Source organism: Stenella coeruleoalba, assembly GCF_951394435.1.
Source record: "Stenella coeruleoalba genome assembly, chromosome: 1".
NCBI lineage: Eukaryota > Metazoa > Chordata > Mammalia > Artiodactyla > Delphinidae > Stenella > Stenella coeruleoalba.
In genome coordinates this window covers 177,264,408-177,292,080 of record NC_137169.1, presented here as the reverse complement: position 1 = coordinate 177,292,080, position 27,673 = coordinate 177,264,408, and the positions used below count along the sequence as shown (strand labels likewise).

The 27,673-nt window shown below is 38.3% G+C and overlaps 1 protein-coding gene across 7 annotated transcripts in view; it reads left to right on the top strand.

The window, feature by feature from the left end:
• The window catches only part of TOR1AIP1 (torsin 1A interacting protein 1), a 53,852-nt gene that overhangs the window by 9,270 nt on the left and 16,909 nt on the right, over positions 1-27,673 (top strand). For 3 of the 7 annotated variants that reach the window (XM_079914238.1, XM_079914239.1, XM_079914241.1), the window contains exons 4-6: positions 215-259; positions 24,876-24,917; positions 25,973-26,059. In XM_079914238.1, coding sequence (XP_079770364.1) covers positions 215-259; positions 24,876-24,917; positions 25,973-26,059 — 174 coding nt within the window. The remainder of the gene's footprint in view (positions 1-214; positions 260-24,875; positions 24,918-25,972; positions 26,060-27,673) is intronic. The other 4 variants (XM_079914240.1, XM_079914243.1, XM_079914242.1 and 1 more) reach the window with 3 other exon arrangements.

Genomic DNA, 27,673 nt, shown 5'->3' with positions numbered 1-27,673 from the left:
GAAGCATATTTATCTTCACATGAGGTTTCTACTCCTGAATCATTCCCTTTAAAAAAGAATTCGGTTGATTTTTTTTTTTTTGATAGATGGCTGTCCTTTTAAGTGTTATAAATGATAAAAATCTGTTAAGGTTTTGATGATGAACCTGTGGTAAAGAACCATATGATGCATTTCCTTTTCAGCTCTAATCATTTTCTTGCTATCTCTCTTGCAGATTCGTCATATAAAACAAATGGAAATACTAAAATGAGTGAATTAGGTTTGTTTATCTCTAATTCTTGTAGGTTCTCTTTGAGGTGTCTAATTATCAGTAGAATACAGGAGTACATTCATTTGGCCACTGGCTTGAGAATATTACTTTGTTCATTATCTCAGCTTGAGGGGCAGTGTCCTTATGACCATAAACTTTCTTAATCACCTGGGTTTTTATTCTCTCTAAAATTATGTCTTTTGTTATATTATTGTTTAAATTCATGTAAGAAAATATAAGAACATATATTTTAGTTTTTACTAGCAGTCAAGTTCACACTATTGGGAGAAAAGGATATCAATTTACCAATTAAGGTTTTTCCTTGATTTAGAAAGTGAATTTGAACTTTTTCAAGGTAAGTTCAGTGTTCTTTGCCATGTTTGTTGAAGTGGTTTATATTCTTTTCAGTGTTTGCCTTGGTGTAAGACATGAGCTACCAAGATCTGCGGCTTTAAGTGAATTTACATTGATTGTGGTTGGACTTAGGTTACAATTCTTTTCTAAATTTGGAGATGAGTCAAAAGGAGGGAAGCTTCATTTTTCTTTATAAATAGTTGCAGCTTGTTTTAAATTTCTTTCACTTAAGCTCAGGCTAATTTTTTTTAGAGACTTCAGCACTTATAGTGTCTGGGTACTGAAAATGATCCTTGTAGTACGCAACTTATCATGTGTACTTTCACCCACCAGTTTCTCAAATGCTCTATTTAAAAACTTAGAAAAAAAATTTTTTAAGTCACAGAATCTTAATTAGAAGAGAACTTGGAGCTGAAATAATCTAGCACTTTTATGTTCTTTGTATGCTAGATTTAGAAATCATTTCTACAAGTACTTTATAATAAAAACTAACTTTAAAAAAGTGCTTTCCAGCTTAAAGGGAATTTCTGTGAGATCAGTATAGGGAATGACACCCTCTTTTTTTTTTTTTTTTTTTTAGTAGTAATGCTAGTACATCTTGGAGTATATAAAATGGCTATTCATGGAGCTTGAGCACTAGTGATACTTCCAAACTATTCTTTATTCTCTTTTTCTTGCAGCCCCACTCTGTTCTCCAAAACATGATTGGCACTGAATAGTCTTAAAAGGTACCTTTCTTGAAGGTATCTATAGCAGGGGTCCACCAACTACAGCCTCTGAGTAAAATCTGACCTGCAATCTTGTTTTTGTACAGCCTGTGAGCTAAGAAAAGATTTTTACGTTTTATACTCACACACACGTGTGTGTGTGTGTGTGTGTGTATGTATGACAGAGACCATATGTGGCTAGAGAAACCTAAAATATTTACTATTTGGCCCTTGATGGAGAAAGTTTGCCAACCCCTGATTTTATCAGTGGCAGAAATAAACACAGCATATCACCCAAATTAGCATTTGTTTGTTCTAAGTAAATTCAGAGAGTTCCATACTTGTCTGGACATAGATTTATTGCAACATTCCACACTAGGTTTTCCTGACAACACAAAAGACAGGAGACACAGTGACTTTCCTGTATTCTATCTAGTCTTCTCTTTGAGAAGGCATGATAGTGTCACTTCTGAATCTTCATGTCTTTGTCCCACACAACACAAGTGAAGTTTATATTTCCTTGAGTACCCTTCACTACTCACACGAACACATTCCATAAGTCTCTAGGAATAGGAAAGTCTATAGTAGAAATATACCTGGGACTTTGTGTTTTTCTTAAAAACGATGACCAGGAAAAAGAAAGTGAACAGAAAGTGATACAGTTAGTGGATGCTCCACCCACCAGAGAAAGTGGTTGTAAGTGGTCTACGTTTACAGCAGACATAAAGACCTGGGACTTCTGAAAGTACCTTTTCCTAATTGGTTGAAGTTGTTAGAAAAGTGACACCTCCTTAATAGCACATTTAATTATTGCCATTTGTCTAAAAGCCACAGCTTTTATAATTTAATAACTTTTTTGATTAAGGGTATTATTGCTCCAAATGGGTTTTTAATTTCTTAAAGTTTCTGCATGAGTGTAGGGAAGAGTAATACCTTTTTTAAAAAAAATTTTTTTAAATGCTCTAACCTTCCACATGTAGCAGCCAAGAAGTTTAAAATAAACGAAACTGAATGACAAAAGAGGGAAATGAAATTAAAAGCTATGTAGTCATAGATACTGCTGATTCACTATGAGATTGTATTTGAGATTGTATTTGAATATTTATCTGTACATTCTCTGCAGCTTGGGTTAAAAAAATGAAAATTGTTTTAAGTATTAAAATAGTGGTATATATATATATATGGTAGCCTAGAGAAGCTCCCTACTCTGGAAGAGGTCAGGAAGGTTTTATGGAGATGGCATTTGAATTGAATTTTGAAGGATGAATAGCAGGCAAAATGGGGAAGGAGAATTACAAATATCGCCAATACTTGTAATTGTTTTGTAATAGAATGTCACTTTTTTACCTTTAGAGTTCAGGCAATATGAGAAACTCCTTTACATTAGAGGCAACACTCACATTAACTGTGGCTCTTTGAGATATTTTATGTTAAATAATTTGCAGAATGACATTCTAAATCGGTAGACTTGGGTTTCTAGAGTTTCATTTTCTAGAGTGAGAAACATGTTTAAAAATGTATATACAGTCAAGACGAAAGCCTATTACAGTGATGATTACTTGTCAAATGTACAAGAGTTATTATTATTTAAGCTGTCTAATTCATAAAATATTACTGGATTGTAAGGCACAAAATAATACCGTTTTTTGTTCTTAGTGATGTTATCAAGATAGCCTAACTTGACAAGTTATTGTTTATGTCTTGTATAGTGCTGATAAATATTTACTGTTAGGAACATGGAATTCTAAAGAAAGGATTTTTAGACACAGATTAAAAGTCTTTAAAGAGTTCAAAAATAAATTAAATACTTCAAATATGATAATAACATATTAGAAGTATTAAAAGTAAATGGGGAACTCTGTTTTATAAGCTGGTTAAAAAATAATTCTTAAATCCTCCCCCATGCTAATTAGAACACTAACATAAACAGAAAAAAAGGAGATTGAATTTTAGGCAACCTGGTATATGGACTGATTATTAGTTAATTGGCTCTAGACAAATTGACCTGGAACTTCAAAAGTATTATGGAAATAAATTGTATCAGGATGAAAAAGGGAAGGATTACTGTATAATTTATTTTTTCTGATAGTTGGGTGAATGAATATAAACCTTCAACATACTTTTCTTTCCATTAACGCAGACTCAAAAATCAGTTCAGCCTTAAAGAAAGTTTGCTACACCAAATAAATTTTAAACTATATAAAACGTAATGCCCTAATATAATTGTAACTTTAGCCCAGCTGCTGTATTACATGACTTACACTTAGGTGTTGTTGGAACCTCTCATTTTAGGAGGAATTCACATCTCAGCCTTTTCCCATCATTCATTCATTTATTCAAAAAATTATTGAGGAAGGGACTTCCCTGGTGGTGGTGCAGTTGTTAAAACTCTGCTTGCCAGTGCAGGGGACATGGGTTCAAGCCCTGGTCCGGGAAGATCCCACATGCTGCCGAGCAACTAAGCCCATGTGCCGTAACTACTGAGCCCGTTTGCTACAACTACTGAAGCTCGCGCACCTACAGCCCATGCTCCGCAAGAGAAGCCACCACGATGAGAAGCCTGCGCACTGCAATGAAGAGTAGCCCCCAGTCGCTGCAACTAGAGAAAGACTGCACGCAGCAACGAAAACCCCATGCAGCCATAAATAAATAAATAAATAAATAAAATTATTGCGGAAGACTTTTTGGTTCCACGTGTAAGGAGCTTGGAAGTCACCACTTCAGCCTAATAACAAGTCAAAAACTGACAACTGAAAAATCAACAACTCTTAGATCCATAACAGAGGAGATGACACAGGTAAAACCACTGACCCCAAGATTGGAGAAACAGACAAACATAGGAAGTCATGGCTTACTGGAGCCAAGATTCACAAGCAGAAGCCTCTGCAGGAGGTAGTGCTGGGTAGGAAAATCTGAGCTGCAGTTGGTGAATTGTTGGAGGCTCAGTGTGGACAAGTCTGAAGAGTTAAAAATTCCAGGAGGACCCAGTCAAAGGTGGGCCCCTACTGTATTGTGAAATTTACCTCCAGAAGCTCAGCCAGGCTCCCATAATGAATATCAGCAAAAAATCCCCTCGTACTTATGCAAGGTAAAGGGAGAAAGGAAACATTTTGAAATATGCAAGGGCATTCTGTTCTTCTTAACAAGGCAAGCCCTCAAGGAAATCTAGTTAACTGGAACCTAACCTACTCTATTATTATTAAAGCCCGACTGACCTGAAGGAAGGGAAATACGCAATGCCAGCCCACTCTGAACATCCTGTCACACCTAAAAGGGAAGGGAAAAAAGGTGAGGAACTGTTTTGAAGTTCACGGTCCAGAGGCATAAGCTTAACCAAAAACAGAGACCTAGAGCTATAGAATACTTACCCTTCCCCAATACCTGACCACCACCTTACTAAAGATCTATTTACAGCAGTTCTTTTTACCCAGTACAGCATGTCCAGCTATCAAGAAAAAAATTACGAAACATGCCAAAATGCAAAAAACACAATTTGAAAAGATACAGCAACATCAACCAGACGTGGCAGGGATGTTAGAATTATCAGACCAGGAATTTAAAACAACTATGACTAATATGCTAAGGGCTCTAATGGATAAAGTAGACAGCATGCAAGAACAGAAAAACAGTGTCAGCCGAGAGATAGAAATCCTAAGAAAGAATCAAAAAGAAATGCTACAGATAAAAAAGCACTGTAGGGCTTCCCTGGTGGCGCAGTGGTTGGGAGTCCGCCTGCCGATGCGGGGGACGCGGGTTCATGCCCTGGTCCGGGAGGATCCCACATGCCGCGGAGTGGCTGGGCCCGTGAGCCATGGCCGCTGAGCCTGCGCATCCGGAGCCTGTGCTCCGCACCGGAGAGGCCACAACAGTGAGAGGCCCGCGTACCGCAAAAAATAAATAAATAAATAAATAATAAAATAAAATAAAATAAAAATTGGCACGTTAAAAAAAAAAAAAAGCACTGTAACAGAAATGAAGAATGCTTTTGGTGGGCTTATTGGACTGGACACGGCTAAGGAAAGAATCTCTACAGGATATATCAACAGACTCCTCAAAGAAATTATAATTATGTGACATGATGTGTTAGTAAGTGCTATGATGACAATCATATTGCACTATATAAATGTATCAAATCAACACATTGTACACCTTACCCATAACACAATGTTAAGTATCAGTTATATCTCAATTAAAAAAAATAGAATCCTTGAAACCAAAAATCAAAGAGAACAATGACTGAGGAATACAGAATATCCTAGACTGTGTGACAGCTACAAAAGGTGTAATAATGCATGCATAATGTGAATAATAGAAGGAGAAGAAAGGAACAGAAGAAATGCTTGAAATAATAATGACTGAGAATTTCCCAAATTAATGTCAAACACTAAATTCAGATCCAGGAAGCTGACAAACACCAAGCAGGATTAATGCCAAAAAATAAAAATACACTTAGGCATATCCTTTTTAAACCACAGAATGTCAAAAATAAAGAAAAAAATCCCAAAAGAAGTCAGAGGAAGACAGCACATGACCTGTAAAGGAATAAAGGTCAGAATTACGTCTAACATCTCCTCAGAAATCATGCAAGCAAGAAGAGATTGGAGTGAAAGATTTAAAGTGTTCAAAGAAAAAAACCCACCAACCTGGAATACTGTACCTTGCAAAACTATCCTTCAGAGGTGAAGCCTCTACCCGAGCTAACTAAGAAAAAAAGAAAAGGAAAGAAGAAAAAAAAAAAGGGAGGAAAAAAAGTGGGACACAAATTACTGATGTCAGGAATAAAAGAGGGGACACTACAGATCCCATGGAAATTAAAAGAATAACACAGGAATATTATGAACAACTCTATGCCACAGATTTGATAACCTAGATGAAATGAACTGACTCCTCAAAAGACATAATCTGCTAAAACTCACTCAAGAAGAAATAGGTGATCCAAATAGATCTATATCTCTTAAGTTAATTGAATCAATAAATAATAACCTTCCAAAACAGAAAGCACCAGGCCCAGATGAGTTTCCTAGTGAATTCTGTCAAACATTTAAGGAAGAAATTATACCAATTCTCTACAATCTCTTGGAGTATAGAAGCAGAGGAATTACTTCCTAACTCATTCTGTGAGGCCAGCATTATGCTAATACCTAAACCAGACGAAAACATCCTGAGAAAAAACTATAGACCAATGTCAGAAATACAGCAGAGTGAAGCATCTACCTTTGCCTGTCCCCTTCACTGTACAACCAGTGAAACATCCACAACTTAACAAAGGTGCCTCTGCCCAAAACAACAGGATGCTGGAGAATTCCACACAGCTGTACATCTAAAGCTGGGTGAATTTTAACACTTAGTGGAAGTGGAACTGAGGGAACAGTAGAGATGGGGCCTGCAATTTGAGTCCCTTAATGGGACAGCAGAGCCCACAGCTTCAGAGAACGCAGTAACTGCAAGAAAGGCTACATGCATGACTTGAGCCAACTGACTGCACCAGCACCCATGGCCACAAGTAACTGGTGGGTAGCAGCAGTGGGGCCTAGGACCCCATCACAACAGCTGCTGAGGTGCCCACATCCACAGCCCCCTCCACCTCCTATTCACAGTGGCAGAGCCTGCAAACCTTACAACAGACAAGGTAGAGTTGCCTGCATGACTCCAGCTCCCTCTGCCCCCTCTGTCCTCTCCCCTTCCCCCGATGGTGGGAAGTGACCTCTAAATAGAAATCTAGAAATGATACAAGTAGAAGACGAAAGAGAAATAAGGTGTTTTAAAAACGAGGAAATCCTATGAGAGAAGTCCAACTCTTTTAGGAAGGGCAACGTTAGGATAATGGGTATCCCAGAAGGAGAAGGGAGCAGAGAGGTTATTTAAAGAAATAATAGCTGGGCTTCCCTGGTTGCGCAGTGGTTGAGAGTCTGCCTGCCGATGCAGGGGACACGGGTTAGTGTCCCGGTCTGGGAAAATCCCACATGCCACGGAGCGGTGGGGCCCGTGAGCCATGGCCGCTGAGCCTGTGTGTCCGGAGCCTGTGCTCTGCAACAGGAGAGGCCACAGCAGTGAGAGGCTCGCGTACCGAAAAAAAATAGTAATAATAATAATAGCTGAGAATTTCCCAAACCTAGGGAAGGAGCTGCATATACAAACCCATGAAGCTAAGAGAACACCTAATTACCTCTATGCAAAAAGACCTCCTCCAAGACATAATATTAAAATTCTCAAAATTCAATAACAGTATTCTAAAGGCAGCCAGGGAAAAAATAATGGTGACCTACATACAAAGGAACCCCCCATTAGGCTATCAGTGGATTTCTCAGCAGAAACCCTACAGGCCAGGAGTAGAATGACATTCTCAAAATACTGAAAGATAAGAACTGTCACACAAGAATACTCTATCCAGCAAAGTTAACATTCACATATAAAGGAGAAAAAGACTTTCCCAGACAAAAGCTGAAGGAGTTCATCAACACTAAACCTGCCTTGCAAGCTCTATTGAAAGGAGCTCTTCAACCAGAAACAAAGTGGCCAAAATATACAAAACTTTGAGCAAGGTGATAAATAGAACTAGAAAATTGCAACGGTCTGTCAGATTTTTTAAACCCTCTATCATCACATAAAGGTTAAAGGGAGAAAAAAAGCAGAATAATATAACTATCTCACCTTGATAACAAACTCACAATATAAAAAGGAATAACTTAAGACAACAAAAACATAAAAGGGGAAAAGGACAGAACTTGTATAGGTAAATGAAGATATCAGTAGAAAAAGGACTATTTTAACTAAGGTGTTTTATACAAACCTCAGGGTAAACACAAACATTAACATAGAGCAGAGACACACAACATAACGAGAAGAGCCTGAGAAAAATATCTTAGAAAACCACCAAACCAAAATGGCAGACAGGGGACTTCCCTGGTGGTCCAGTGGTTAAGACTTCACCTTCCAATGCAGGGGGTGCGGGTCCAATCCCTGATTGGGGAGCTAAGATCCACGTGCCTCATGGCCAAAAAACCAAAACATGAAACAGAAGCAATATTGTAACAAATTCAGTAAAGACTTGAAAAAAATGGTCCATATCTAAAAAGAAGAAAAAAAAAAATGCCAGACAGAAGCACTAGGAGAAACAAGGTATAGATCAACTAGAAAAAAAAAGATATGATGGCAGTACTATGTCCTTATCTATCAATAATCACCCTAAATATAAATGAATTGCACTCACCAATCAAAAGACACAGAGTGGCTGGATGGATTGAAAAACAACTATATGTTTCCTCTAGAAGACATAGCTCTAAAGACAAACATAGGCTAAAAGTAAAAGGATGGAAGATGTTACATCAAGCAACTAGCAGCCAAAAGAAAGCTGGTATAGCCATACTCATATCAGAAAAAGTAGACTCCAAGCCAAAAAAGGTAACAACAGACAAAAATGAACAGTATGTAATAATAAAGGAGACAATTTATCAAGAAGACGTAACAGTGATAACATAACAGACAGATCATTCAGACAGGAAGTCAACAAGGAAACACTGGCCTTAAATGAAACATTAGACCAGATGGACTTGATAGATTTTTAAAGAACGTTCCATCCAAACACAGCAGAATATACATTCTTCTCGAGGGAACGTGGAACTTTCTCAAGGATAGACGATATGTTAGACACAAAACAAGTTTCCGTAAATTTAAGAAGATTGAAGTCATATGCCATCTTCTCTTACCACAATGGAATGAAACTAGAAATCAACTTACAAGAAGAAAACTAGAAAAATTACAAATATATGGAAACTGAAAAACTATTGGATCAATGAAATTGAAGGAGAAATAAAAAATTACTTGAAAACAAACGTAAATGAAAATACAATATACCAAAATCTATGGGATGGAATAAAAGAGGGAAGATTTTTTTTGTTTTTTTTCTTTACATCTTTATTGGAGTACAATTGCTTCACAATGGCTTGTCCCTCTCCGCTTCACAACAAAGTGAATCAGCCACACACATACATATGCTTCCACATCTGTTCTCTCCTGCGTCTCCCTCCCCCCCACCCTTCATATCCCACCCCTCTAGGTGGTCACAAAGCACCGAGCTGATCTCCCTGTGCTATGCGGCCGCTTCCCACTAGCTATCTATTTTACGTTTCGTAGTGTATATATGTCCATGCCACTCTCTTTCTTTCTCACAGCTTACCCTTCCCCCTCCCCATATCATCAAGTCCATTCTCTAGTAGATCTGTATCTTTATTCCTGTCTTACCCCTAGGTTCTTCATGTCATTTTCTTTCCTTAAATTCCATATATATGTGTTAACATATGGTATTTGTCTTTCTCTTTCTGACTTACTTCACTCTGTATGACAGACTCTTCGTCCATCCACGTCATTACAAATAGCTCAAATTCGTTTCTTTTTATGGCTGAGTAATATTCTATTGTATATATGTGCCACATCTTCTTTATCCATTCATCCGATGATGGGCACTTAGGTTGTTTCCATCTCCGGGCTATTGTAAACAGAGCTGCAATGAACATTTTGGTACATGACTCTTTTTGAATTCTGGTTTTCTCAGGGTATATGCCCAGTAGTGGGATTGCTGGGTCATATGGTAGTTCTATTTGTAGTTTTTTAAGGAACCTCCATACTGTTCTCCATAGTGGCTGTACCAATTCACATTCCCACCAGCAGTGCAAGAGTGTTCGCTTTTCTCCACACCCTCTCCAGCATTTATTGTTTCTAGATTTTTTGATGATGGCCATTCTGACTGGTGTGAGATGATATCTCATTGTAGTTTTGATTTGCATTTCTCTAATGATTAATGATGTTGAGCGTTCTTTCATGTGTTTGTTGGCAGTCTGTATATCTTCTTTGCAGAAATGTCTATTTAGATCTTCTGCCCATTTTGGGATTGGGTTGTTTGTTTTTTTGTTATTGAGCTATGTGAGCTGCTTATAAATTTTAGAGATTAATCCTTTGTCAGTTGCTTCATTTGCAAATATTTTCTCCCATTCTGGGGGTTGTCTTTTGGTCTTGTTTATGATTTCCTTTGCTGTGCAAAAGCTTTGAAGTTTCATTAGGTCCCATTTGTTTATTTTTGTTTTTATTTCCATTTCTCTAGGAGGTGGGTCAAAAAGGACCTTGCTGTAATTTATGTCATAGAGTGTTCTGCCTATGTTTTCTTCTAAGAGTTTGATAGTTTCTGGCCTTACATTTAGGTCTTTAATCCATTTTGAGCTTATTTTTGTGTATGGTGAAAGGGAGTGATGTAATCTCATACTTTTACATGTACCTGTCCAGTTTTCCCACCACCACTTATTGAAGAGGCTGTCCTTGTTCCACTGTACATTCCTGCCTCCTTTATCAAAGATAAGGTGACCATATGTGTGTGGGTTTATCTCCGGGCTTTCTATCCTGTTCCATTGATCTATCTTTCCGTTTTTGTGCCAGTACCATACTGTCTTGATTACTGTAGCTCTGTAGTATAGTATGAAGTCAGGGAGCCTGATTCCTCCAGCTTCGTTTTTCGTTCTCAAGATTGCTTTGGCTATTCGGGGTCCTTTGTGTTTCCATACAAACTGTGAAATTTTTTGTTCTAGTTCTGTGAAAAATGCCAGTGGTAGTTTGATAGGGATTGCATTGAATCTGTAGATTGCTTTGGTTAGTAGGGTCATTTTCACAATGTTGATTCTTCCAATCCAAGAACATGGTATATCTCTCCATCTGTTTGTATCATCTTTAATTTCTTTCATCAGTGTCTTATAGTTTTCTGGATACAGGTCTTTTGTCTCCTTAGGTAGGTTTATTCCAAGATATTTTATTCTTTTTGTTGCAATGGTAAATGGGAGTGGTTTCTTGATTTCACTTTCAGATTTTTCACCATTAGTGTATAGGAATGCCAGAGATTTCTCTGCATTAATTTTGTATCCTGCTACTTTACCAAATTCATTGATTAGCTCTCGTAGTTTTCTAGTAGCATCTTTAGGATTCTCTGTGTATACTATCATGTCATCTGCAAACAGTGACAGCTTTACTTCTTCTTTTCCAATTTGGATTCCTTTTATTTCCTTTTCTTCTCTGATTGCTGTGGCTAAAACTTCCAAAACTATGTTGAATAAGACTGGTGAGAGTGGGCAACCTTGTCTTGTTCCTGATCTTAGTGGAAATGCTTTCAGTTTTTCACCATTGAGGACGATGTTGGCTGTGGGTTTGTCATATATGGCCTTTATTATGTTGAGGAAAGTTCCCTCTATGCCTACTTTGTGGAGGATTTTTATCATAAATGGGTTTTGAATTTTGTCGAAAGCTTTCTCTGCATCTATTGAGATGATCATATGGTTTTTCTCCTTTAATTTGTTAATATGGTGTATCACGTTGATTGATTTGCATATATTGAAGAATCCTTGCTTTCCTGGGATAAACCCCACTTGATCATGGTGTATGATCCTTTTAATGTGCTGTTGGATTCTGTTTGCTAGTATTTTGTTGAGGATTTTTGCATCTATGTTCATCAGTGATATTGGCCTGTAGTTTTCTTTCTTTGTGACATCCTTATCTGGTTTTGGTATCAAGGTGATGGTGGCCTCGTAGAATGAGTTTGGGAGTGTTCCTCCATCTGCTATATTTTGGAAGAGTTTGAGAAGGATAGATGTTAGCTCTTCTCTAAATGTTTGGTAGAATTTGCCTGTGAAGCCATCTGGTCCTGGGCTTTTGTTTGTTGGAAGATTGTTAATCAGTTTCAATTTCAGTGCTTGTGATTGGTCTGTTCATATTTTCTATTTCTTCCTGATTTAGTCTTGGCAGGTTGCACATTTCTAAGAATTTGTCCATTTCTTCCAGGTTGTCCATTTTATTGGCATAGAGTTGCTTGTAGTAATCTCTCATGATCTTTTGTATTTCTGGAGTGTCAGTTGTTACTTCTCCTTTTTCATTTCTAATGAAATGAAAAGATATGAGTGTTCTCCCTTTTTTTCTTGATAAGTTGGCTAATGGTTTATCAATTTTGTTTATCTTCTCAAAGAACCAGCTTTTAGTTTTATTGATCTTTGCTATTGTTTTCTTCATTTCTTTTTCATTTATTTCTGATCTGATCTTTATGCGTTCTTTCCTTCTGCTAACTTTGGGTTTTTTTTGTTCTTTCTGTAATTGCTTTAGGTGTAAGGTTAGGTTATTTGAGATGTTTCTTGTTTCTTGACGTAGGATTGTATTGCTATAAACTTCCCTCTTAGAACTGCTTTTGCTGCATCCCATAGGTTTTCGGTCGTCGTGTCTCCATTGTCATTTGTTTCTAGGTATTTTTTGATTTCCTCTTTGATTTCTTCAGTCATCACTTCGTTATTAAGTAGTGTATTGTTTAGCCTCCATGTGTTTGTATTTTTTACAGATCTTTTCCTGTAATTGGTATCTAGTCTCATAGCGTTGTGGTTGCAAAAGATACTTGATACAATTTCAATTTTCTTAAATTTACCAAGGCTTGATTTGTGACCCAAGATATGATCTATCCTGGAGAATGTTCCATGAGCACTTGAGAAAAATGTGTATTCTGTTGTTTTTGGATGGAAAGTCCTATAAATATATGTTAAGTCCATCTTGTTTAATGTATCATTTAAAGCTTGTGTTTCCTTATTTATTTTCATTTTGGATGATCTGTCCATTGGTGAAAGTGGGGTGTTAAAGTCCCCTACTATGAATGTGTTAATGTCGATTTCCCCTTTTATGGCTGTTAGTATTTGCCTTATGTATTGAGGTGCTCCTATGTTGGGTGCATAAATATTTACAATTGTTACATCTTCTTCTTGGACTGATCCCTTGATCATTATGTAGTGTCCTTTTTGTCTCTTCTAATAGTCTTTATTTTAAAGTCTATTTTGTCTGATATGAGAATTGCTACTCCAGCTTTCTTTTGGTTTCCATTTGCATGGAATATCTTTTTCCATCCCCTTACTTTCAGTCTGTATGTGTCTCTAGGTCTGAAGTGGGTCTCTTGTAGACAGCATATATGGGTCTTGTTTTTGTATCCATTCAGCCAATCTGTGTCTTTTGGTGGGAGCATTTAGTCCATTTACATTTAAGGTAATTATCGATATGTATGTTCCTATTCCCATTTTCTTAATTTTTTTTGGTTCGTTATTGTAGATCTTTTCCTTCTCTTGTGTTTCTTGCCTGGAGAAGTTCCTTTAGCATTTTTTGTAAAGCTGGTTTGGTGGTGCTGAACTCTCTCAGCTTTTGCTTGTCTGTAAAGGTTTTAATTTCTCCATCAAATCTGAGTGAGTTCCTTGCTGGGTAGAGTAATCTTGGTTGCAGGTTTTTCTCCTTCATCACTTTAAATATGTCCTGCCACTCCCTTCTGGCTTGCAGAGTTTCTGCTGAAAGATCAGCTGTTAACCTTATGGGGATTCCCTTGTGTGTTTTTTGTTGTTTTTCCCTTGCTGCTTTTAATATGTTTTCTTTGTATTTAATTTTTGACAGTTTGATTAATATGTGTCTTGGCATGTTTCTCCTTGGATTTATCCTGTATGGGACTCTCTGTGCTTCCTGGACTTGATTAACTATTTCCTTTCCCATATTAGGGAAGTTTTCAACTATAATCTCTTCAAATATCTTCTCAGTCCCTTTCTTTTTCTCTTCTTCTTCTGGAACCCCTATAATTCGAATGTTGGTGCGTTTAATGTTGTCCCAGAGGTCTCTGAGACTGTCCTCAGTTATTTTCATTCTTTTTTCCTTATTCTGCTCTGCAGTAGTTATTTCCACTATTTTATCTTCCAGGTCACTTATCCGTTCTTCTGCCTCAGTTATTCTGCTATTGATCCCTTCTAGAGTATTTTTAATTTCATTTATTGTGTTGTTCATCGTTTCTTGTTTCATCTTTAGTTCTTCTACGTCCTTGTTAAATGTTTCTTGCATTTTTTCTATTCTATTTCCAAGATTTTGGATCATCTTTACTATCATTATTCTGAATTCTTTTTCAGGTAGACTGCCTATTTCCTCTACATTTGTTAGGTCTGGTGGGTTTTTACCTTGCTCCTTCATCTGCTGTGTGTTTTTCTGTCTTCTCATTTTGCTTATCTTACTGTGTTTTGGGTCTCCTTCTTGCAGGCTGCAGGTTCGTAGTTCCCGTTGTTTTTGGTGTCTGTCCCCAGTGGCGAAAGTTGGTTCATTGGGTTGTGTAGGCTTCCTGGTGGAGGGGAGTAGTGCCTGTGTTCTTGTGGATGAGGCTGGATCTTGTCTTTCTGGTGGGCAGGTCCACATCTGCTGGTGTGTTTTGGGGTGTCTGTGGACTTATTATGATTTTAGGCAGCCTCTCTGCTTATGGGTGGGATTTTTTTCCTGTCTTGCTAGTTGTTTGGCATAGGGTGTCCAGCACTGTAGCTTGCTGGTCATTGAGTGAAGCTGGGTGCTGGTGTTGAGATGGAGATCTCTGGGAGATTTTCACCGTTTGATATTATGTGGAGCTGGGAGGTCTCTTGTGGACCAGTGTCCTGAGGTTAACTCTCCCACCTCAGAGGCACAGCACTGACTCCTGGCTGCAGCACCAAGAGCCTTTCATCCACACAGCTCAGAATAAAAGGGAGGAAAAGAAAGAAAGGAAAGAAAGAAGTGAGGGAAGGAGGGAAAGGAAGAAAGAAAGAAAGAAAGGAAAAAAGATAAAATAAAGTAAGATAAAAAATAGTTATTAAAATATAAAATAATTATTAAGAAAAAAAATGGACGGATAGAACCCTAGGACAAATGGTGGAAGCAAAGCTATACAGACAAAATCTCACACAGAAGCATACACATACACACTCACAAAAAGCGGAAAAGGGGAAAAAAGCATAAATCTTGCTCTCAAGTCTACCTCCTCAATTTGGGATGATTCGTTGTCTACTCAGGTATTCCACAGATGCAGGGTACATCAAGTTGATTGTGGAGCTTTAATCCGATGCTTCTGAGGCCGATGGGAGAGATTTCCCTTTCTCTTCTTTGTTCTCACAGCTCCCAGGTCTCAGCTTTGGATTTGGCCCCGCCTCTGCGTGTAGGTTGCGGGAGTGCGTCTGTTTTTCGCTTAGACAGGACAGGGTTAAAGGAGCAGCTGCTTCGGGGACTCTGGCTTAGTCAGGCCGGTGGGAGGGAGGGTTACGGAGTGCGGGACGAGCCTGCGGCGGCAGAGGCCAGCGTGACGTTGCACCAGCCAGAGGCACGCCGTGCATTCTCCCGGGGAGTTCTCCCTGGATCCCGGGACCCTGGCACTGGCAGGCTGCACAGGCTCCCCGGAAGCGGGCTGGGGATAGTGACCTGTGCTCGCACACAGGCATCTTGGTGGCAGCTGCAGCAGCCTTGGCGTCTCATGCCCGTCTCTGGGGTCCGCGCTTTTAGCCGCGGCTCGTGCCCGTCTCTGGAGCTCCTTTAAGCGGCGCTCTTAATCCCCTCTCCTCGTGCACCAGGAAACAAAGAGGGAAGAAGTCTCTTGCCTCTTCGGCAGGTCCAGACTTTTCGCCGGACTCCCTCCCGGCTAGCCGTGGTGCACTAGCCCCTTAAGGCTGTGTTCACGCCGCCAACCCCAGTCCTCTCCCTGCGCTCCGACCGAAGCCCGAGCCTCAGCTCCCAGCCCCGCCCGCCCCGGGTGAGCAGGCAAGCCTCTCGACTGGTGAGTGCCGGTCGCCACCGATCCTCTGTGTGGGAATCTCTCCGCTTTGCCCTCCGCACCCCTGTTGCTGTGCTCTCCTCCGCGGCTCCGAAGCTTCCCCCTCCGCCTCCCGCAGTCTCCGCCCACGAAGGGGCTTCCTAGTGTGTGGAAACGTTTCCTCCTTCACAGCTCCCTCCCACTGGTGCTGGTCCCGTCCCTATTCTTTTGTCTCTGTTTTTTCTTTTGCCCTACCCAGGTACGTGGGGAGTTTCTTGCCTTTTGGGAGGTCTGAGGTCTTCTGCCAGCGTTCAGTAGGTGTTCTGTAGGAGTTGTTCCACATGTAGATGTATTTCTGGTGTATCTGTGGGGAGGAAGGTGATCTCCGCGTCTTACTCTTCTGCCATCTTCCCCTCGTCCTGTCATTTTTTTTCTTTTTTTTAAATTATTTTTATTGGAGTATAGTTGATTTACAGTGTTGTTTTAGATTCAGGTTTACAGCAAATTGAATCTGTTATACACATATCCACTTTTTTTTTTAAGTTTCTTTTCCCATATGGGTCATTACAGAGTACATCCATGTCTTCTTTTTTTTAATTAATTTTTATTGGAGTATGGTTGCTTTACAAGGAGGGAAGTTTGTATCAATAAGGTCTACCTCAAGAAAAAGGAAAAATCTTAAACAATCTTACCTTACACCTAAAGAAAGTAGAAAAAGTAGAACAAACGAACCCCAAAGTTAGTATTATTAAGGAAAAAGTAAAGATCAGAGCAGAAATAAATAAGAAACTAAAAAGACAGTAGAAAAGATCAATGAAAATAAGAGGTAGTTCTTTGGAAAGATAAACAAAATTGACAAACTGTTAGCTAGATTCACTAAGGAGAAAAGCAACAAGGCTCTGATAAATAAAATTAGAAGCAAGAGAGGGAAAAAAAACGATACCACAGAAATACAAAGGATTATAAGAGAGTATTTTTAACAGCTATACACCAACAAATTGCACAGTCTAGAAGAAATGGACAATATCTTAGAATCATACAACCTTCCAAGACTGAATCAGGAAGAAATAGAAAATCTGAATAGACTGATCACTTGTACAGAGATTGAAACAGTAATAAGACAACTCCCAAAAAACAAAAGTCCAGGGCCACATGGCTTCACAGGTGAATTCTACCAAACATTCGATGAAGATTTAATACCTATCCTTCTCAAACTGTTCCATAAAACTGAAAAGAAAGGAATACTTCCTATCTCACTGTAACACATTATTGACCAGAGATGCCACAGGAGTTAGTTTCTGCAGAAATCCCCTGGTCAATAATGTGTTAAGAGGCCAATGTCACCATGATACCAAAACCAGAGGATGATAACAACAACAAAAAATTACAGTCTAGTATTTCTTATGAACATAAATGCAAAAATCCTGAACAAAATATTAGCAAACTGAATTCAACAATATATTGAAAAGATCCTACACCATGATCAAGTGGGAGTTATTTCATTCAAGGATGGTTCAACATTATAAAATCAATCATTGTGATACACCACCTTAATAAAATGAAGGACAAAAGCCATAAGATCATCTCAGTAGATGCAGAGAAAGCATTTAACAAGATTCAATACTGATTTATGATAAAAATTCTAAATTTGGAATAGTAGGGACACACCTCAACATAATAAAAGCCATATATGATAAACCCACGACAACATGATACTCCATGGTGAAAAATTGAAAGCTATCCCTCTAAGATCAGGAATAAAACAAGGATGTGCACTCTTACCACTCCTATTCAATATAGTATTGGAAGTCCTAGCCAGAGCAATTAGATAAGAAAAAAGAAATGAAATGCATCCAAATTGGAAAGGAAGAAGTAGAAATAATAAATGAATACAGTAAAGTTGCAGGATATCAAATCAATATATAAAAATCTGGGGATTTCTCTGGTGATGCAGTGGTTAAGAATCTGCCTGCCAATGCAGGGGACACGGGTTTGAGCCGTGGTCCAAGAGCATCCCACATGCTGCAGAGTGACTAAGGAAACAATGTGCATAGCATGGGGAGATCAGCTCAGTGCTTTGTGACTACCTAGGTGGGTGGGATAGGGAGGGTGGGAGGGAGACGCAAGAAGTAGTAGATATGGAGATATATGTATAGCTGATTCACTTTGTCATAAAGCAGAAACTAACACACCATTGTAAAGCAATTATACTCCAGTAAGAATGTTAAAAAGAAAGAAAGCCAGCAATGTCACTTACGATTACAATAAAAATAATAATATACGTGGAAGTAAATTTAATCATGGAGGTAAAAGACATGTACATTGAAAAATACAAGACACTGTTGAATTGAAGAAGACACAAATAAATGGCAAGATATTCTGTGCTCATGGATTGGAAGAATTAACATTGTCAAAATGTACTTATTACCTAAAGCAAACTACAGATTCAGTGCAATCCCTATCAAAATCCCAAAAACATTTTTCACAGAAAAGAACAAAAAATTTTAAAACTTATGTAGAACCACAAAAGTCCCCAAGTAGACAAAGCAGTCCTGAGAAAAAAGAACAAAGCTGGAGGTATCACACTCCCTGATTCCAAACTATACTACAAAGACATAGAAACAGCATGGTTGCTATGGCAGGAAAACATACATAGATCAATGGAACACAGTTGAGAACCCAGAAATAAGCCCACACACATATGGATATTAATTTATGACAAAGGAGCAATGAACATAAAATGGGAAAAGGATAGTCTCTTCAATTAATGGTATTGGGAAAACTAGACAGCCAAATGCAGAAAAATGAAACTAGACCAAACCATACACAAAAACTAACTCAAAATGGACTAAATATTTGAATATAAGATGAAAGCGTACACTTCTAGAAGAAGCAGAGACAATATACTCTGTGACATCAGTCTTTGCAATATCTTCCTAGATACATCTCCTCATGCAGGGGAAACACAAGCAAAATTTAACAAGTGAGATTATATCAAGCTAAAAAGCTTCTGTAGCAAAGGAAACCATCAATAGAATGAAAAGACAACCTACTGAATGGGAGAGAGTATTTGCAAATGACATATCAAATATGGGGTTAATATCCAAAATATATGAAGAACTCATACAAGTCAAAAACAAAAAACCCCAAACAACCTGATTAAAAATTGGGCATAGGGGCTTCTCTGGTGGCGCAGTGGTTGAGGGTCCACCTACCGATGCAGGGGACACGGGTTCGTGCCCCGGTCCGGGAAGATCCCACATGCCGCGGAGAGCTGGGCCTGTGAGCCATGGCCGGTGAGCCTGTGCATCTGGAGCCTGTGCTCCGCAACGGGAGAGACCACAACAGTGAGAGGCCCACATACCGCCAAAAAAAAAAAAAAAAATGTGCATAGGAGCTGTATAGACAGTTTTCCTAAGAAGACATACAGATGGCTAACTGGCACATGAAAAAAATGTTCAACATCACTGATTATTAGGGAAATGCAAATCAAAACCACAGTGAGATATCACCTCACACCTGTTAGAATTCTCAAAAAGGCAAGAAATAACAAGTGTTGGCAAGGATATGGAGAAAAGGGACACCCTCATACATTGTTGTTAGGAATGTAAGTTGGTACAGTCACTATGGAAGACTATTTAGAGATTCCTCAGAAAGTTAAGAATAGAACTACCATATGATCCAGCTATCCTACTTCTCGGCATTTATCCAAGGAATTTGAAGATACTAATCTGAAGAGATATCTGCAGCACCACCCTCCCCCATAATCATCACAAGCATTATTTACAGTAGCCAAGGTACAGAAACAACCCAAGTGCCCATGAACAGTTGAATGGATAAAGATGTGGTATATGTATAAAATGGAATACTACCCAGCCATAAAAAAAGATGAAATTTTGCTATTTGTGACAGTGTGGATGGACCTTGAGGGCATTATGCTAAGTGAGCTAAGTCAGACAGAGGAAGACATACATATGATTTCATTCATATGGGGAATGTAAAAAAACTAATAAACATTTAAAAATAAGTGAACATACCAAACAAAAACAAACATGTAGATAGAACAAAGTAGTGGTTATCTGAGGGAAAGGGACGGTGGGGAAGGGAAAATGGGTAGAGGGGATCAACTGCGTGATGGATGGAAAATAAGGGTTTTTTAAATAAATTTATTTGTTTATTATCTATGTTTGGCTGCATTGGGTCTTCGTTGCTGCGCACGAGCTTTCTCTAGTTGCAGCAAGTGGGGGCTACTCTTCATTGTGGTGCATGGGCTTCAGTACTTGTGGCACACAGGCTCAGTAGTTGTGGCTCACGGGCTCTAGAGCACAGGCTCAGTAGTTGTGGCACACGGGCTTAGTTGCTCCACTGCATGTGGGATCTTCCCGGAGCAGGGATCGAACCCGTGTCCCCTGCATTGGCAGGCGGGTTCTTAACCACTGTGCCACCAGGGAAGTCCCAAAAAATAAGTCCGTGGTTGTGAGCACATTGTAGGGTATATAGAAGTAGAAATAAAATGCTGTACACATGAAACTTACAGATCAATGTTACTTAAATTTTTTTAAAGATGTTTAAAAAATATTTCTCATGAACACAGATGCAAAAACCTTCAACAAAATGTTAGTAAATCAAAATTTTAAAAGTACGAAAAGAATTAATACACTACAACCAAATAGGATTTATCTCAGGTGTGCAAGGCTGGTTTAACATTTGAAAATCAATTCATATAATCCAACACATCAACAGACTAAGGAAAAATCATATGATCATATCAATAGATGCAGAAAACAACATTTGATAGAGTCCAACACCCATTCATTATAAAAATCCTCAGTTAGGAATAGAGATAAACTTTGTCAGCTTGATAAAGACTGTCTACAGAAACTACAGCTAACGTGTAATAATGGTAAGAAACTGGAAGCTTTTGTACTAACATCAGGTACAAGGCAAGGATGTCCTTGCTCACCAGTTTTCAATATTGTGCTGGAAGGTCTAGCTAATGCAATAAGACAAAGGAAATAAAAGGTATACAGATTGGGAAGGAAGAAATAAAACTGTCTTTATTCACAGATGACATGATTGTCTACGTAGAAAATCCAAGAGAATGGACAAAAAAACCTTCTGGAACTTATGCAGTTATGCAAAGTTGTAGGATACAAGGTTAATATACAAAAGTCAAGCGCTGTCTTATATACCAGTAGTGAACAAGAGATACTTGAAAATAAAAGCACAATATAATTACCATTAGCATACCCCAACATGTAATACTTAGATATAAATCTAACAAAACATGTACAAGGTCTATATGAAAAAAACTACGAAACTTTGATGAATGAAATCAAAGAACTGCTAAATAAATGGGGAGATATTCCATGTTTATGGATAGGAGGATTCAATATTGTCAAGGTGTCATTTCTTCCCAACTTAATCTGTAGATTCAGTGCAACACCAGTCAAAATCCCAGCAAGTTAATTCATAGATATCAACAAATTAGTCCTAAAGTTTGTATGGAGAAACAAAAGACCCGGAATAGCTAACTCAATATTGGAAGAATAAAGTAGGACAGTACTCAGCCTCAGGCTAAACTAAACCTAAAGCTACAGTAATTGAGACAATGTATTGTCTCAATTGTCAAAAGAATAGACAAGGGGCTTCCCTGGTGGCGCAGTGGTTGAGAGTCCGCCTGCCGATGCAGGGGACGCGGGTTCGTTCCCCGGTCCAGGAAGATCCCACATGCCGTGGAGCGGCTGAGCCCGTGAGCCATGGCCGCTGAGCCTGCGCGTCCGGAGCCTGTGCTCCGCAACGGGAGAGGCCACAGCAGTGAGAGGCCTGCGTACCACAAAAAAAATAAAAAATAATAATAAAAAAAAAAAGAATAGACAAGTAGATCATTGGAACAGAGTAAAGAGCCCGTAAGTAGACCCACATATAGTCAACTGATCTTTGACAAAGGAGCAAAGGCAGTGCAATGGAACAGAGAGTCTTTTCAACAAATGGTACTGGGACAACTGGACATTCACATGCAAAAAAAAAAAAAAGAATCTGAACACAGACCTTAACACCTTTCACAAAAATTAACTCAAAATAGATCATAGACCTAAATGTAAACACAAAACTATAAAACTCCTAGAAGATTACATAGGAGAAAAATCTAGATGACCTTGGGTATGGTGATGCCTTTTTAGGTATAAACCAAAGGCATTATCCATGAAAGAAATAACTGATAAGCCGAACTTTGTTAGAATTATAACTTCTGCTCAGCAAAAGACAATGTCAAGGGAATGAGAAGGCAAGCCACAGATTGTGAGCAAATATTTGCAAATGACTTATTTGAGAAAGGACTATTATCCAAAATATACAAAGAACTCTTAAAACTCAACAATAAGAAAACAACTTGATTTAAAAATGGGTTGAAGTCCGTAATAGACACCTCACCAAAGAAGATATACAGGTGGCAAATAAACGTTTGAAAAGTTGCTCTACATTTTATGTCATCAGGGAAATGCAATTGAAAACGAGATACCACTACATACCTACACTAACAACACCAAATGCTTATGTGGATGTGAAGCAACAGGAAATCCTATTCATTGCTGTTGGGAACGTAAGATGGTCCAACCACTTTGAAGTTTGTTTTACAGTTTCTTACAAAACTAAACATACTCTTACCATACAGTCCAGCAATCACATTCCTTGATATTTACCCAAAAGGGTTGAAAACTTATGTCCACACACAAACCTACACACACATATGGCAGCTTTATTCATAATTGCCAAAACTTGGAAACAACCAAGATGTCCTTCCATGGGTGAGTGGATAAATAAACATCCAGACAATGGGATATTATTGTGTTAAGAGCTATCAAGCCATGAAGAGACATGGAGGAACCTTAAGTGAATCTTACTAAGTGAAAGAAGCCAATCTGAAGAGGCTACATACTGTATGATTCCAATTATATGATATCCTGGAAAAGGCAAAACTCGTGAGACAATAAAAAGATCAGTGATTGCCAAGGGTTTGGGGTGGGGGTGGGAGATGGGGGAGCAATGAATATAGGTAGAGCACAGAAGATTTCTAGGACAGTGAAAATACTCTGATATCATAATAGTGGATACATGTCATTATACATTTGTCTAAACCCATAGAAGGTACAACATCAAGATTGAGCTGTTATGTAAATTATGGTCTTTGGGTGATTACGATGTGTCTGTATAGGTTCATCAGTTGTGACAAATGTATCACTCTGATAGGAATGTTGGTAATGGGGAAGACTATGCATGTCTGGGCACAGGGAGCATATGGGAAATCTCTCTCCCCCTCAGTTTCATGAATCTTAAACTGCTTTTAAAAATGAATTTTAAAAATGAATTTAAAAATAAATTTAAACAAATTACTGAGTGCTTACTATGTGCCATTATGAACAAAATTGATGCAGTGGTAGAAGGGTAGTAGACTAGGAATCAGAAGAGTCTGTATTCAAGTCCTTTTTTGTCACTTGTTAGTCCTGACACCCTTAGACAAGTCACTTAGTATCTTTGAGCCTTACCTCTGTGATAGTATTCCCTTATGACATTATGGGAATCAGAAAACAGACATGAAGTTTTTTGAAAACTAACTAGCAACATGAAAATATTAAGGACTTACTATTATTAAAATAATAACTAAGACATGACCATTGACTCTTAAGAAAAAATTTTTTTTGCATGCTATGTGAATAGTTGTATAAATGAATAAAGCAAAACAGCTGTCCAAAAAAGAAATACTGTAATAGTTATGCACTTAGAAAACAAAACTTCAAAAAGGGAACAATACCTTTTTATGTGAATGGAAATATTAACAAATTTTAAGGGAATAGCACTAAGACAAGTTTGACTTTCCATTTTTCTGCTTGGAGGAAAAAGATAAACTGAAAAGACAGTCTTTCTAAGGAAAGAGTAGCATAGTATTACTAGCAATTTTCTCAGGGTTAATTAGTTTTATAGCAGAAATGTTGGCAAATACTGATTTGCACTTGCCACTATTAAGAGTAGTTTGACTAGTATTATACCATCTAATTAAACGGATTTTTAAAAAGTATTTCCAAATTCACCATATAATGTTTTGGTAGTTGCTTTCTACAGTACAGTTTTTTTTTTCTTTTGTAAAGCAAATGGGGGTTAAAATCAATAGAAGAAAATCTGAAAGCAAACACAAGTTTTCAGCTTTGTGGAACATACTACTTCTCATATGATCATTCAGCAGTATTTTAGCCCAATTGTGCAATGCTTGCATTTGGGTATATCTTCCTTTATTAAAAAAAAAAAAAATCACAGAATTCCCTGGCGGTCCAGTGGTTAGGACTCTGCGCTTCCACTGCCAAGGGTCTGGGTTCAATCCCTGGTCGGGGAACTAAGGTACCATAAACTGCGGGGCACAGCCAAAAATACAAAAATAAAAGTCAGAATAGCCGATGTAAAAATACTGCATTTGTTTGACACATTTTGCTCGTTTATCTTTGTCCAGATTCTCTGGCTCTTAGAAATAGTGGTGTATGTGGACCTGCTGGAACTAGGAGAGTTTCTTTACCTTTCTTACATCCTCTTTGGATGCACTGATTCATTAAAGAACTGGTTTTTCAACTCTACTGGTGTGGTTGGCTTTTCAAAAGAGTATAGGGAATCTAGCAGATATGAGAATAAGAATACAGTAAACCTATAGGGACTGTATTTATCAACATGGAGTTTCATGTTTTCTGCAAACAAAGGTTACATTTTATAATACAAACAGACCTCTGGGTGAAGGAACAGTAAACTCTTTCTGATTCTAGTTTGTAGCAGACTTATTCCTGAAATAATGTAAAGGGAATTAATTGATTCTTTTTTTTATAATTTAACAAAAAAAGTTTAATTGGTGTGATGTAATGTTCACTTCCCTAAATTAAATGCTCTTATTTATTCCTGAGCTTTGGCTTATGATGTTACATACAGCATGTATGCTTCTCTCTTCTAGAAGCCACCAGTGTCCAACAGAAGATCAATTTCTCAGAAGAAGGTATTTTCTCTTAAAATATCATGCAATGTATTCTAAATCTTTTTGTTAAGATTAGAAGCAATTTTGCTAAGTACTTAAGAGAGAGAGCAGAAAATAGTGTCTTTTTGGAAAAAAAAATTCATGATTATCTGAACTGTTAAATGGAAGGTAAAATAGGATAGAATGGTAGCCTTTCTGTGCATTTTTTTTTTTTTTTTTTTTTTTTTTGGTACGAGGGCCTCTCACTGTTGTGGCCTCTCCCGTTGCGGAGCACAGGCTCCGGACCCGCAGGCTCAGCGACTCATGGCTCACAGGCCCAGCCGTTCCTCGACATGTGGGATCTTCCCGGACCGGGGCACGAACCCGTGTTCCCTGCATTGGCAGGCGGACTCTCAACCACTGCGCCACCAGGGAAGCCCCCTTCCTGTGCATTTTAAGCATCTTTTGTCTGTTTGAGTTAATTTAAGCAAAGCTAATATTTTCTGTTTCTGGCATGTGCTGGCCTTTGATTATGGTATTCAAATAATCAGTTTTCAAATTCTCATAACCAGTCTATGTTTGAATAGTACGGTAAAATTTAGTCCATTTTTAAGTTCACCATAATCTGAGATTAGTCACCTGCATACTGAAATGTTTGTGTACGGGTGTATGTATCCACACACCCTGTTTGCAAACACACACACATATATGCAAACACATATGCATGCATATACTAATCTTGTCTGAATTTATACACTAACTATATGTACTTTTCCTCCCCATAAGTTAAAACTTTTCTTCTATTTAATGTTCATTTGTTTACTTGTCAACTCTACATTAAAGCCTCAGAATATAATCTTATTGAATATTCGTTTCGGATATAATTATTTACCTCAGAGAAAATAAAATAAATGAGCTCAATTTTAGCTTATTTAGACCTTTGTGACTCAGGATAGTAAGCATAATAAATAGCAATTCTATATCCGATTATTTAAAAGGCTTCATTTTAATGTTGAATTACTTGTTTTTATTTTTTAATCCAGATCTTTAGAGCCTTAGAATAAAGACTATACTGGTATATTTTTCTTTCTTTTTAGGGGAAACGGAGGAAAATGATCAAGACAGTTCTGACAGTGATGTTACGGTTGTTAAGGTCAGATCCGGGGATTCTGTTGAGTCTGGAGGTAACATTGCTTTATGTGCATATGACTCTTATCTTAGGAGCTGTATTTTTAGTTAAAGTATAAAGGTATTCTGTGAATTTGCTTTTTTAAAGTGTTTATTAAAACTACTTTTTAAAAAGTTGTGTGCTTTTAAACATTTTTTAAAATTACTGATTCCGGGCTTCCCTGGTGGCGCAGTGGTTGAGAGTCCGCCTGCCAATGCAGGGGACGCGGGTTCGTGCCCCGGTCCGGGAAGATCCCACATGCCGCGGAGCGGCTGCACCTGTGAGCCATGGTCGCTGAGCCTGCGGGTCCGGAGCCTGTGCTCCGCGACGGGAGAGGCCACAGCGGTGAGAGGCCCGCGTACCGCAAAAAAAAAAAAAAAAAAAAATTACTGATTCCATGTATACATCTGATTAGTAATGTAATATCTACATTACATTAAAACAAATCATTACATTACATTACATGTAATGTAACATTACATTAAAACAAATCACTTTTATCTTGCTTTGTTGTTTATGGAACATAAGATATTTTTGTGCTCAAAAGAAGAGTTATTTGTGATTTTTTAAAAAATTTAATAGAGGGACTTCCCTGGTGGCACAGTGGTTAAGAATCTGCCTGCCAATGCAGGGGACACTGGTTTGAGCCCTGCTCCGGGAAGATCCCACATGCCGCAGAGCAGCTAAGTCCGCGAGCCACAACTACTGAGCCCACATGCCACAACTACTGAAGCCCGCGCACCTAGAGCCCATGCTCTGCAACAAGAGAAGCCACTGCAGTGAGAAACCTGTGCACCACAACACAGAGTAGCCCCCGCTCGCCACAACTAGAGAAAGCCCACGTGCAGCAACAAAGACCCAATACAACCAAAAATAAATAATTAAAAATTAAATTAAAAATTAAAAAAAAATGTTTATAGAGAAACTGATCACACTGGCATTGACTCACTACACTATCAGGAGTATTAGTTAGCTTTTAGGAAGTTCTAATAAACTTAGATTACTCCTGTTATCTCTGAATTGTTCAAATTCACATCCAGTTAGCAATAACAATTTCTGATTGTTCCTGTGAATTGATGTTTAAGTTTATTCAAGGAAAGAACTGACTGAAGAGAAAAAAATACCAACTTGAGACTTATGAGGGTGCTGATTAAATTTGTAAACAGTGGAAATAATAAATAATTTTATATTTTAGTTCCATTATAGAGTAAGTCTCTACTTACCCCTCACCACCTTTTGAGAATTTCTGTAATTCCTATGTTTTCCTAAATCATTCCATTTTAAAAATAAGCTCAGAAGCTGGTTTATGGGCATTTATTCTACATATTTCCCACCCTTCCTTATTTTTCCCCATTCTTTCTTTGTGTTTTTTAAAATATTTATTTATTTATTTGGTTATGCCAGGTCTTAGTTGCAGTACACAGGATCTTTATTGCCGCATGTGGGATCTTCAGTTGCAGCATGCGGGATCTAGTTCCCTGACCAGGGATCGAGCCCGGGCCCCCTGCATTGGGAGCTCAGAGTCTTAACCACTGGACCACCAGGGAAGTCCCTCACCATTCTTTCTTGATACAGAAATCCCAAAGGAGATATGCAACACTGTAGCCTAGTGGTTAAGATCTTGGGCTCT